The sequence below is a fragment of the Camelus dromedarius genome, chromosome 24 (assembly GCF_036321535.1).
Source record: "Camelus dromedarius isolate mCamDro1 chromosome 24, mCamDro1.pat, whole genome shotgun sequence".
In the NCBI taxonomy this organism is placed as follows: Eukaryota; Metazoa; Chordata; class Mammalia; order Artiodactyla; family Camelidae; genus Camelus; species Camelus dromedarius.
In genome coordinates this window covers 30,426,202-30,438,214 of record NC_087459.1, presented here as the reverse complement: position 1 = coordinate 30,438,214, position 12,013 = coordinate 30,426,202, and the positions used below count along the sequence as shown (strand labels likewise).

At 44.9% G+C, this 12,013-nt stretch overlaps 1 protein-coding gene across 4 annotated transcripts in view; it reads right to left on the bottom strand.

The window, feature by feature from the left end:
- The window catches only part of USP42 (ubiquitin specific peptidase 42), a 31,635-nt gene extending 22,950 nt beyond the window's left edge, over positions 1-8,685 (bottom strand). For 3 of the 4 annotated variants that reach the window (XM_064478703.1, XM_031433273.2, XM_064478702.1), the window contains exons 1-3: positions 8,584-8,685; positions 4,219-4,468; positions 1,946-2,146 (exon numbers count right to left, since the gene is read on the bottom strand). In XM_064478703.1, the coding sequence (XP_064334773.1) occupies positions 1,946-2,146; positions 4,219-4,459 (442 nt within the window). In that variant the 5' untranslated portion in view covers positions 4,460-4,468; positions 8,584-8,685. Of the gene's footprint in view, positions 1-1,477; positions 1,914-1,945; positions 2,147-4,218; positions 4,469-8,583 lie in introns of those variants that run through there. The other variant, XM_064478704.1, reaches the window with a different exon arrangement.
- Between the last annotated feature and the right edge of the window lie 3,328 nt (positions 8,686-12,013).

Here is a 12,013-nt window from a genome sequence, read left to right as displayed (position 1 = left end):
TGCAAATTAAAACCACAGTAAGATAGTAGTATACTACGTACCTATTAGAGCAACTAAAATTGGAAAGACTGACACACCAAGTATGAGGGGAAATATGGAGCAAATGGAACTTCCATACACTGCTGGTGGGTATGTAAGATATCACAATCTCTTTAGGAGACAGTTTGAAAGTATCTAAAAGTTAAGCACATGCATATTATAAGCACATGCATTGCTCCTAGATATTTACCTACAAGAAATGAAAATATGTCCTTATAAAGACTAGTTTCCACATGTCCAAAGCAGCTTAATTTGTGATGGCCCAAAACAGGGAACAACCCAAATGTCCATCAATAGGTGAATGGAAAGACAAACCATGGTACATCCATTCATACGATACCACTCAGCAATGAAAATTAACTATTGATACATGCACATCATGGAATAATGCTGAAATAGCTGTGCTGACTGAAAGAAGCCAGGCAATATAAAAACATAAACCATGTACTTCCATCTATATGACATTCTAGAAAATACAGACTAATCTATAGTAAGCAGGACGCACAACAATAGTGGTTGCCTGGGATGGAGAGGGTAAGGGACAGGAAGCATGGAAGGGACTGAAATCAAAGCAGCACTCAAATCTTCAGGGAGGTGATGCATATGTTCACGATGTTAATTGTGGTGATAGCTTCATGGGTGTATACAAGTGTCAAAATGCATCAAACTGCATATTTTAAGTATGTGCAATTTATTGTTTATCAAAAATACCTCAATAAACAGGGAAAACAGAGAGAGAAAGCTACCAATATCATAAAAGACAGGCACTTAATTCCGGACACCCAGAGTGTCTGCATGTCTGTCTGGTCCTCTCTCTGGCTGTCCAGGTGCCAGTGCTGGGTGTTCATCCAACATACCCTACCTTCATTAAGCACAAAAGTGATAGGAAAACTGTCTGTGGGGAATGAATTATAGACTTAAAAAGGAAGAAAATGAGGGCCAACAGAATGTTCACTCTGTAATTTAAAACATCTTGGCATAACAAACACTTCTAGGCAGTGAGATTATAGGTGATTTTCCTTTGGTTTTTTTTAAATTTTTCTGTACTTTCCAAATTCTTTACAAGCATTATTTTGCTCTTTGTAGGGGAAAAAAGTTTTAAAAGAACTAGTTTAAATTCTCCATTAAGTAAAGAACTATTCAAAAAGAAACCAAGGGGCTTTTTTTTTTTGCCCTCATAATTAAGGACTAGCATCTAAACACACACACACACACACACACACACACACACACACACACACACACACGTAGATTATTCATTTATAAAGGGTGAAGGGAATTTACAATATATGTGGAAGGTCAAAAATCTCAAAAACCGGGCATGTTCTAAATCCTGAATTTTGCAGCTGACCATCGAGTTAGCTGGCTTTCACCTAGTTGAAGTTATAACATGTTTTAAACAATTTCCTGCCCTTTGGGTTGAAAACTGAGCACTCACATGCTAAGGGGAAAGTCCTGTATGAATCTCCAGGAGGTCAGGGGCAGTGATGAGAGGCTCCTCTCCACTAAAGTTTGAAGCCTGTGAATGAATCAAGCCTTCCAACACAGGACAGATGCCAGGAGGAGGGGATACCTAATCCTGCTTGTCCCCAGCTGCTGGTGGCAGACATTTATGTCACATCTTTCAGCAAACTGTAGAAAGTCGGCAGGGGGTTCAGAAATTCCAAATGCTGATAAAATATGTTTCTTTTTAAATAATTTCACACGTTAAATTATGTGCAAAAAGTTTTTTATGCAACCTGAACACAAATCTTCAGTCTTCTTCCATGGTTTCTAAAAGAAGAAATCCACTTCGTAGTAATCATAAAATTCTTTGCTTAATTCTTCACTTTCATTTCGGAGAAAAAAATTAAAGTAGGTTAGCAGACCACAACACTACACACAGGACACAACACAGAACACTTACATGTCTTGGAGTGTTCGTGTGATAGCATGTAATTGGCGAGAGGTGGCGTGTAAGTTAAACACTGCAGTGCTGCGTTGGCAAAACAGGTATTGCCCAAATTCTGGAGTCCGGCTCCTACTCTATGAGTTTGTTGCCACTTAAGACAAATTTTCTCAGAAGGGAAAAGAACTTTTTGTGGAGGAGCAATGCCATCACCTAGGACTAGAAAAATAAAGAAATATTTTAAAAGAAAGCTTCACACTCTTCTGGAGTTACGTAAATAGTAATAATATATCAAACCTGAATCAGATCAAGATTCTTATTACCAGCTAACCAGAAATATGTGGGAGAAAGGGACATTTTAAAAGAAAGAATTCAGGACATGAGAAACTCTAAATGATTTGGTTTCTTTAATAAATAAATTGCAAGGACAAAGAAGGGGGGGAAGGCAGTATTTAACAGATTAAAGAAAGATATCCACTAAAAGTAAAGTATAAAACTAGTTCGGAGGTTGATTTCAACAGCCAACTCTTAAAAAAAAAAACAACTATATAACAATCAGGGAAATCTGAATATTGACTGGACTTTCAGTATGAAGACATTTTAATTTTTAGAAACGAACTCTTTAGATACACACACAAAAATATTTATAGATGAAATATAGTCTTGGATTTGCTTTAAGATGATGGGGAGTGGGGAGAGGAGAAAGTGGGTGGAGGTATAATTGGCCAGGAATTGATAAACATCAAAGTTGACTGAAGGGGGCATGAGTGTTCATTGTAATTCCTGTTTTGTATCTACTTAAACTTTCTCATTAAAAAAGTTTTTAAAATAAACAACAACACAATCAAGAGAAAGTGCAGGCAAGCCTATACTCCCTGTGACTTTTGTTACAGATGCTTATACTCAGTGCCACCACCAGCACTGACTGTCATCACTTACTGAGTCCTCACTGGGTGTGGGAGTCTCGACTTTAGAGGCTGGTAGTGATGTCATCCCAACTTTACCATCAAGCAAACAGGCTGCTGGGCACCACTGTACACACTCATTAGTATACTATACATGGTCTAAGAACTTTTTATCTATTTTTAAGGCTTATAAACAGATTGCTAATGTTAATTATGCTAATAAAACTCAGGTGAAGCTCAAAAACAACCTATTTAGGAAAGGTCAAAATCAACCACAGCAAGACTGTTTTTCCAAAGTTTGCCAGTTCCTCAGTGCTATCAGGGACTGAGATGCACAAGAGATAGTCCTGTATTTTAATGGAGACATTAGTGAATGTTCATGTATGCAAAAAGGCATGCTCCAGCTTGGTGAAGAACAAAGAGCGAAAGTAGGAAAAGAGAAATGAGTCTTCAGAGAGGGGGACGAGGGCCCCAAAAGGGCCAAGTGGGGTGCTCTAAGCGAAATCTTAAGGGAGGAGCCCCTGCACCTGGCGGGAGTCTGGAGTCTGTGAGATGTCCGTGGGAAAGTGCTGCTTGTAAAGTTTGTTAAACCTCTATGTACAACACTCAGTTAAGCTGTTTGTTTTGTGATATAACCTTTCCCCTAACCCAAAACACCTTCAGCAAGCCATACCACCCACCCCCACATCACAGTATCATACTAAGAGCCTAAAACAATATAAGGGTCAAATTACTCTCAGTAGAGTAACATTCTGAGTAGGAACTGATTTCCTTTCTTAAATTTCAAAGCTTCAAAATCCAAAAGTCTTAGGAGTACCAACTAAAGTGTAAATGTCTTACTTATCTGGATGAGTTTTAACAAATGTAACCACATTTATACGGTTTTAACAAATGTAAGTAACGTCTACACTGTCTGTTCTCTTTCAAAGAGTTTTATCACTACAGATGATTTTAGCTAGCAAAAAAAAAAAAAAAAAAAAAAAAAAAAGTTGGGTAGAGTCCACTTGTCAAAAGGCAACTACTTTTTAAAACATCTGCAAATTTTTAAAGGTTAGACATTAACTTAGGGAACTGCAGTTAATTGACAAGTTAATGAAGTATCTGTCCATCTCAATTCTCACCAAGATAAAGTCTACCCTTCAAAAAATTAGGAATGAAAGAAATGACAAACTCCTAGTAACTAAAAATGATCTTACCCTGTTATGATATGTATGTTAAACATGAACAAACAGCAGAGGAAAACGAAGCCCGTCATGTAACGTAACTCTGGGGCCACTCAGATGGCAACACGTCTTGCAAAATAAGCCCCTCTCGGAAACTACCAACCCATTGACAGCATTTATACAGGAGATTCTGGGAGTGATTCTGTCTTTTAAAAAGTGGTACCTTGATCCTTTTGTGGCGACGGTTTTGACTTTTCAGGTACAGATGAATTTGAATAAACTACAGCACCAGGTACTGGTCCTAAGGAAAGTGTGTGAGTTGAAACATCATTTAACGAAGACACAGCACCCCAGCTGGCAGAACCTGCATCCATGTCTCCAGGTGAGACTGCCTCAGAACTGCCAGGCTGATTCTGATAGGCTGATGGGTCTGAAGATTCAGAAGCTTTGTCAACTATGGTCATTGTTCAACTCTGTAAAAGATGAAAAGCATATATCTGTTTCATAAGGTGAGAAAAGTAATCTACTTATTCCACCATTAGATCTTGGAAAATTATCCTAGCCATTTTTAATTATTTTCAAACAAATCACCCCAATATAAAAGCAATGATGCTTTAAAACTTTGTAATAATTTCCTTGGGATGTTTACCATTGTGCTAATCTGAACATGTCAACAATTTTTAATCATAAAATCTTCAATGAAGTGTTTGATTAGATCTTGTCATTCCATTTCATGCCCTCTAAAAATCTGATGCTTCAGTTTATAATCAGGTACCTTAATTTCCAATTCTATACATTCACAAAATAGCTGTATTTTTTCTCTCTATTGCTTAAACCTAGAATGTGAAATGCTCTAATACATCTGGCTCAACTTTCAATTCATATATAATTCCTCAGGGAAAAGTTCCAACTACATAAAGAGAAAATCTAGCTTTAATTTTGATCTTAAAGTTCAAAATAACATTATTTGAAATACATAACTTTTTTACTTAAGTATAGGAAGTCACCTATACTTTGAAACATACATTTTTCTGAAAAGGCTCATTTATTTGGTATATATGACTTTTTTAAATGAAGCTCATAAGGCATTACTGACATCAAACTTGAACACAAATACATGTTATAAAAACAATTATAATTTTCTCTCTGAACCTTATTAAAATCTTAGGGCTATCACTAATTGAGCATTTTCTGTGTGCTGGGCACTGTGTTAATCACTGAATATACATTAACTTCCTTAGTTTTCCTAATGACCTATGAGAGATTGGGCAGAATCCACAGGGTCTATAGAACGTAACAACTATAATCTGAACTAGTCAGCAACTGGGAATAGGCACCAGGGCCAACACTCCCAGCTGCGATTCCTTCTGGCTCTACCAACCCCATCAAGACAGAACTTCAGGAATGTTTCTGAACTGCCCGTCAGCAGCCCAGGCTAGCACACCACTGCTCCGCAGACGGCCTTCCAGGTGTGCCCCACTGCCCCGCACAACACCCCGACGCCCAGACTTAGCGCAGCCAGCCACACGCTCCTCTCCTGCCTGCCGTCACTGGGCTCCGCACACGCTGTTCTTTTTTACCTAACTCTCTTCCATCCTTCTGTCTCCAGCCAGTTAACACTTCCACTTCTCACTTTAGAATTTATTTCCTCTGGGACCCTTTCCTTGCCAACCCTCTCCCCCAAGACTGGGTTCGAACCCCTCCTGGGGGCTCCCAGGGCACCCCGTGCCGATTTCTATGGCAGCACTCCGGCACCTGCTCCACAGCAGCTTGCCTGCTGCTCTCCATCACGTTCTTGCTCTATGCCCCGAGCTGGCACAACGAAGAATGAAAGCTTTTCATACACGTGTGGAGCAAATGAATGAATTCTGAAGAAAGGAAGTAACTAGTGTTTGCTTTTAGCACCAGTTTGCACTGACCAATTTCTATAAAGTATCTCACTTAATTCTTAAAAACTCTTAAGCATGAATGGCCTTTAAAACTTGTTTTTAAAAAATACTCAATACGGTGAAATAAATACCCACAAATATGCCACCTCAACAGATGCACTGTCTGCACACAGTAAGATTTTTTTTTAAATCTTCGATTTTGTTGTGCTTTTAAATTAAGGCATGATTAACATCCCTCCAAAATTACAACCCCAAGAAAATATTTTGGAATTTTATATAGAAACAGAAATGAAGATTTAATTAGATTCTTTTTTAATAAAAAGAAAACCTAAATTGAAATTTTAAGTCAATCTAAGTAAGATACGAGACCTTCAGGAAGAAAGCTTAAATCATGCTATCCAAATAAAGTTTTCACTTTTCTCATCTAACAGTCAAAAGAAATTATGAAACAGTGTGGAGGCAAGAGTAAGAAAACAAGAGAGGAGGAGGGGGAGAAACAGAAGAAGGAAGAAGAAGAAAGCCAAAACAGAGTACTAAGGAAAGATCAATCTAGCCTTATTTACAGTAACATTAAGTGTCAAAAACCTTGATTTTCCTGGGATAAACATCCCTTCAGGACAATCATTAACAAAGACCAAATAAAACTATTTTACTTGCTCCAATTGCCTATTTGGGGAAGGAAAAAAAACCCAATTCTTAAAAAAAAAATTAAGGAAAACATACAATTCAGTCATTAATAATCATACAGCATTATAATTTGGGAAAACCAAAACCATCCATTCTTCCTCATATGGCTATTCAGCCAATGAATTCTTACCCTGACACCACCAAGTATTAAACTAAACTCCATCTGCTTCAGAGAAAACCCTTCTAGAAGCCAAACAATGTGTGTAGGGCTCAGGATTCAGACAGTTACATGTTTACTCTCAGTAAAGCTTCTAAAACATTACTGTTACACATCTCAGGACTTTTAAGCAACTACTTCAATGAAAAGTTTAAAATTTCTCTCAACATTATCTGATGATGGATATACAAAAAGTTACAAAAGCATGTTTGAAAACAACAGGACAAGAAACAAGGCTGGATGTGTCTGGAGGAATGAGACAAACTGACTTTCCAAGTGTTTCCTTTGACTTGTTTAAGTACAATGTTTTACTCGAAAGCCTTAAAAGTCTCAGTCCCTTATACGGTTATTTCCCCTTTGTGGTGACCAAACGCTAGAATGCATTATTCTTTCCCGTTTATAAAAGAATAAGCATATCGCTAAACACTATGGTACTCCACATGCACTGTAGTAATAATATCAATACATGCAAAAAGAAACAGTTAAACTCTGCTTAATAAACAATGTAACTCACTTTCCTGTTGCCTTTCCATTTTACGCGAAAACACACTAGCTTTAAAAAGACACAACCTTGATTTTAAGCATTTTTAAGTAAACAAATCGATGTGCTTTTAAACTTTTACAAACCAAACTCTGCAGACTAAATTCAATGATCTGGAAAAGAAAGTGAAACTGATCCTAAATAAAAACAAATAAGTGAAACTGATTATTTCTACCACCTATGCGCTTTGAATGAAAAATACAGTCAAAAGAACAGAATTATGTTCAAGATGTACAACTTAAAAAATGTGCAGACTCCACTAGAATAAACCTCAAATACTGCTGTTACCTTGAAAAAGAGAAGTTAAGTAGTTTTTCACCCAGCTTTACTGTTATTTGAGTGTATTTACTTTAACCAACATGTTTTCTCATAAACAAGTAAGCCCTAAGTCCACCCTGAATATAAAAGAGCTATTCAACAAAAGTAATCTCAACTGCATTCATTATAGCGAGGTTAAAGTCTTAGATTGTAAAACTTCCGTCCCGTCAAATTTCCATCTCAAACATCTGAAACTGATCTCCCTCTCCCACCAACCACCCCCTCCAGGTAAGCTGGCTCTTCCTGCCCCGAAGATAAAGAACGGGACCAGAGCGCACACGCTTTCGGGACGCAGCGCCGGGCCGGCCGGCCGGCCCCTCCTCTCCCCGCGAGGGTGCCCGCTCCGCCCGGCGGCCGGCGTGGGGAACTCGGACACTCGGCGGCGGAGCCAGGTGGACGGCCCCGCGAGGGCGGCCCGGCGCCGCTGGCGGCCCGGGTGGGAAAGTTTGTCTCTCTCGGGGGCGGAGTGGGGGCGGGGAGGCGAGTCCGGGGCTTGGAGGGGCGCTCGGGGGCGGGAGGTGGCAGCCACGCGGGGGGCGGCGGGCGGCCCAGGGACGGCCGGCTGCGCGGTCGGCGGCCGCACACGCCCACCCCGGGCAGACCCGTGCCGGCCTGGCCGCCCCGGAGCAGCCCGCCGGGCCCGGCCCACGGGCCGAGGGGGCGGGCTGGGCCGGGTGGGGGTGGGAGGGCAGTGTCCATGGCAACCAGGGGGGGTCCGGCCTCCCCGCGCAGCCCCGCTCTCCCGGAGCCGGGCCGCCGCGGCCGACGCCCCCTCCACAGCGGCCTGGGCCAGCCGGCGGTGGCGGCGCTGCCACCGGCGCGGCGGGGTCCCGGGCGGCCCGCCGCTGCGGAGGGGGCGGCGGGCGAGGGGCCACGCCAGCCGCCGGCGGGCCGCGCCGGCTGAGGAGCGGCCGGGCCAGCGGCGGCCGAGGCGAGAGGGGCGCTCCGCGGGCCCCACGCCGGCCAGCGGCGGGCGGGAAGGAGGCGGGAGCTTACCTGACCCGGCTCGGCGCTCGCTCCATCCCCCTCGGCCGCCGCCGCCGCCGCCGCACACAGCCCAGCCGCCCGGCGGGGGACAATGACGTGCCTCCATCCGGGCACCGCCGCCGCCGCCTCCGGGTCAGCGCCGCGCCCGCAGCGCCCCGCCGGGCCGCCAGGGGGCGCGCCGAGGCCGCGCCCGCACGCGCCGCCGCCCAGGGGCCGTCGCACAGGAGGCGCGGCGCGCAGCTAACGGGCCGGGCGAGCGCGGGAGGGGCCGTCGCCACACCGCCGCGGGCGCAGGCTGGCGCGCGTCACTGGAGCGCCGGTCGGCTGCGGAAGGAGCGCGCTGATTGGCGGAGCCGAGCCGCGCGGCGCGGACGGGTGAGGTCCTTCCCCCAGCGGTCGGTCGGCGGGAGCCCGGCGGGAGAGGAGAGGGGCGGCCCGGGGCAGCCCTGCGGTGTCCGCGCCCGGTCCGGCCCGCGCCGGTGCACGGCCCACGCGGGACACCTGGGCCCCCTAAGCGGACACGGCTCCGGAGGACGTCCCTCGGCCTAGCGACCCGGCGGTGCGCCAGCGCGCCATCAGACTTCGCCGACTCCTGTGTTACTGGAAGCGGAGAATTTTCCACCTGGCTCCAGAAAAGGCAGCCCCCCGACCACCCCGTCACGATTGCATCTCACATCCGAGCATTGCGCACTCTTTCGGGGCAACGAGGCCAGCTCTTGCTCCCCAGTGCCAGATCCATACTTGCAGCCGCTTATTGGATGTCTCCACCGGGAGGTCGAACAGAGAACGAACGGATTCATCGTGGCATCTCCCCTCCACCACGACCCTGCTCCTCCCTCTAAGGTCCCCTGCTTTGACTAGGGATATGGCGCCCTCCCTCCTCAGTGGACCTAACCCCTTAACACCAAGTCACACCCAGCTGGCCTACCCCGGGGCTGTAATCCCCAACCTCCCCGAGGCAACCTTCCTTCTCGCCACTCGCTTGCCCGCAGTCTCCTTTCTGGTGCTCCTGTCCCAATCTCTCCATTCCCTTTCAACCTTCACACTGTGACCGGGATGATCTTTCAAAAACAAAGATCAGGTGTTGCTCCCCTCCTACGAGTACTTTGGCCGCTTTCTTGGCCCCTAGAAAAGTCACAACTCCTTCATTTGGCATTGAAGGCCCCCAGTTTCCTTTTCTCTTTTGTGGCCCAGCCATAATCGCCTTTTTCCTACAAGCACCCCACTCCTACGTCTACTTACAGCAGTCTGCCGCTTCTTCCTTGAAGCGCTGTTTGATCCTCCATCAGATCTTACTGCTCCCCTGGAGACTGCCTGTATCTTTGAACTTTAGCACTAATTTCACTATTATGGCAAGAAATCACCGAAGTGATAGAATGTCAGTTGTAAGTTTGGAGCAGGACACTCAACTATTTTCAGGAAACAAAAAAGGAAAAGGTGAATTCCAAACCTCCAGAATTTCAGTACCCACTTTTGGGATTAACACCACGATTTACTTCCTGATGAAAGGTTATGAAATTTCACCTTCACGTTTCTGGTAGCACTATTAAGAGATTTGCTAGAACAGCACAGCCATAGGGATGGGCTCAGTAATTTGCTTGCCTTTTCCAAATGACTTTCAGGTGATTAAATACAGAATGAGAAGGAACTGAAGAGCCACATGCTTGATATTCACCTGAGCTTTGTCGTTATTTGAAAATGCTTCCTTTGAAAGTCATATTAGATATATGGCTTCTAATTTCATTTTCCATTTCACATTGTATTGACAAACTGCCCCTGCAGTCAGCCTCTTAATACAGTAGAGCAGGAAAAAGGATTTTTTAAAAAAACCCTTTGGCATTCTCTACCTAGAAAAGGCTTTGAGGGGGCGGGGGGCTAGGGGGTTGTTATGTGGCACTCTCCACCCTCCTTCAAGCCTTGAAAGCAAGTGTAGAGGCTCTTTAAAGAATTTGTGTCACTTACTGTATCAAACTAATGATATAGATGGAGAAGTTAACAAAGCATATCAGGAAGTCCCTGCCTTCAAACAGCTGGGTCTTTAGCTGTAGCCCTCAGAAACTCGTTTTCCTCCAGACCAAAGCTTAGTCCAAAGTGAACACTTTTTGGAGAAGATTTCACTCGGCCTCGGTTCTTGCAAACTAAGGGACCAAAACAAATTAGCCAGTTGCCTTTACCAAGACTGTCTTACCGTCTTTGTGCTAGAGGTAGACTGACTTCAAGTCCCCCACCTCCCAGTCCAGGTGATAACATGATCAAAAAGCAAAAGGTCACGAATATGTGTATGTACATGCATGGCTGGGGCATTGTGCTGTACACCAGAAACTGACACATTGCAACTGACTGTACTTCCATTTAAATATGTATATATATATACATATATATGCAATAAAATCCAAAACTATTTTTAGAAAAAGCAAAAGGTGTCAAAGAGGGATAAATTAGATTTTCCAAGGACCTTCAGACAGTCTGTAGAGGGCGCTGTTGATGTCCCATCTTGATCTCCTTTACAGGCTAATGCTGGCGTTCCCCTCCTAGCTGCTCTAAGGGTTAGCCGCTAATAAACCCACAGCTGCCCCCTTCTGACAACTGTTCTTGGCTCATGGGGGCCTGCCTCCCCCTTCTATCCGACGCCAATGGCTCAGTGACGCGGGGTCTCAGAAAGACTTTGCCTTAGGTTGGGACAGGTCTTGTGGTGCAGTTCATACTCCAGAGCCAGTGGGGTGAGCAGGAAGCTCATCTCCCACTGACACTACATCCTTGCCTAACTCCTTTCCTTCCGTTCCCTTTCTCCCCAGAACACTTCCTCCATGTACCCCCTGCATCTGAATTGTCTCAAGCCCTGCTTCTAAGTAGTCCGGCTTAAGATAGTTGGTACTAGGAATGGTCCTAAGAAGCCAAGTCTAAGGATAGGATTCCAGGTGGTAGGTGGGAAGCTGATAGCTGTGCGATGGTGAAGGCTCCCCGTTAGGGAAACTGGATGTGAGACAGATGGGGGTGTGCCAAGGGGGAAATAGTAATTTTTAAAACTGAAATTGGGTGGCCACTGATGTTCTAAAGAGGGAAAATGACTGCCTCTGGGCAATCAGTCATCAATATAAAGCAAAGCCAGAGAGGCTGTTAGCCGCCTGTTGTAACTGTCAACTGCAGTCACAGGGCAGACCATTCCGAGGACCAGGCTCAGGTTCCCTCAAAAGGAGCTGAACTTTAGAAATGGTCAGCTCCTCAGCCGTGATCAGTCTCCAACACCATAGTCAGGGCTCTGATAAGGAAGGAGTGGGACCCCAAGAATAGGGATGAGAACCTAACAGCTGTAGAACCTCAGACTCTTGTGAGCCTTGGGGCCTGTAGGAGTGGCCCACTCACTCCCCAGCCTGAAGACTATGCAGAAGCTTCAAATGAGGCAGGTGCCCTCCAAGATGTGCATTCTCCAGGATCTGCC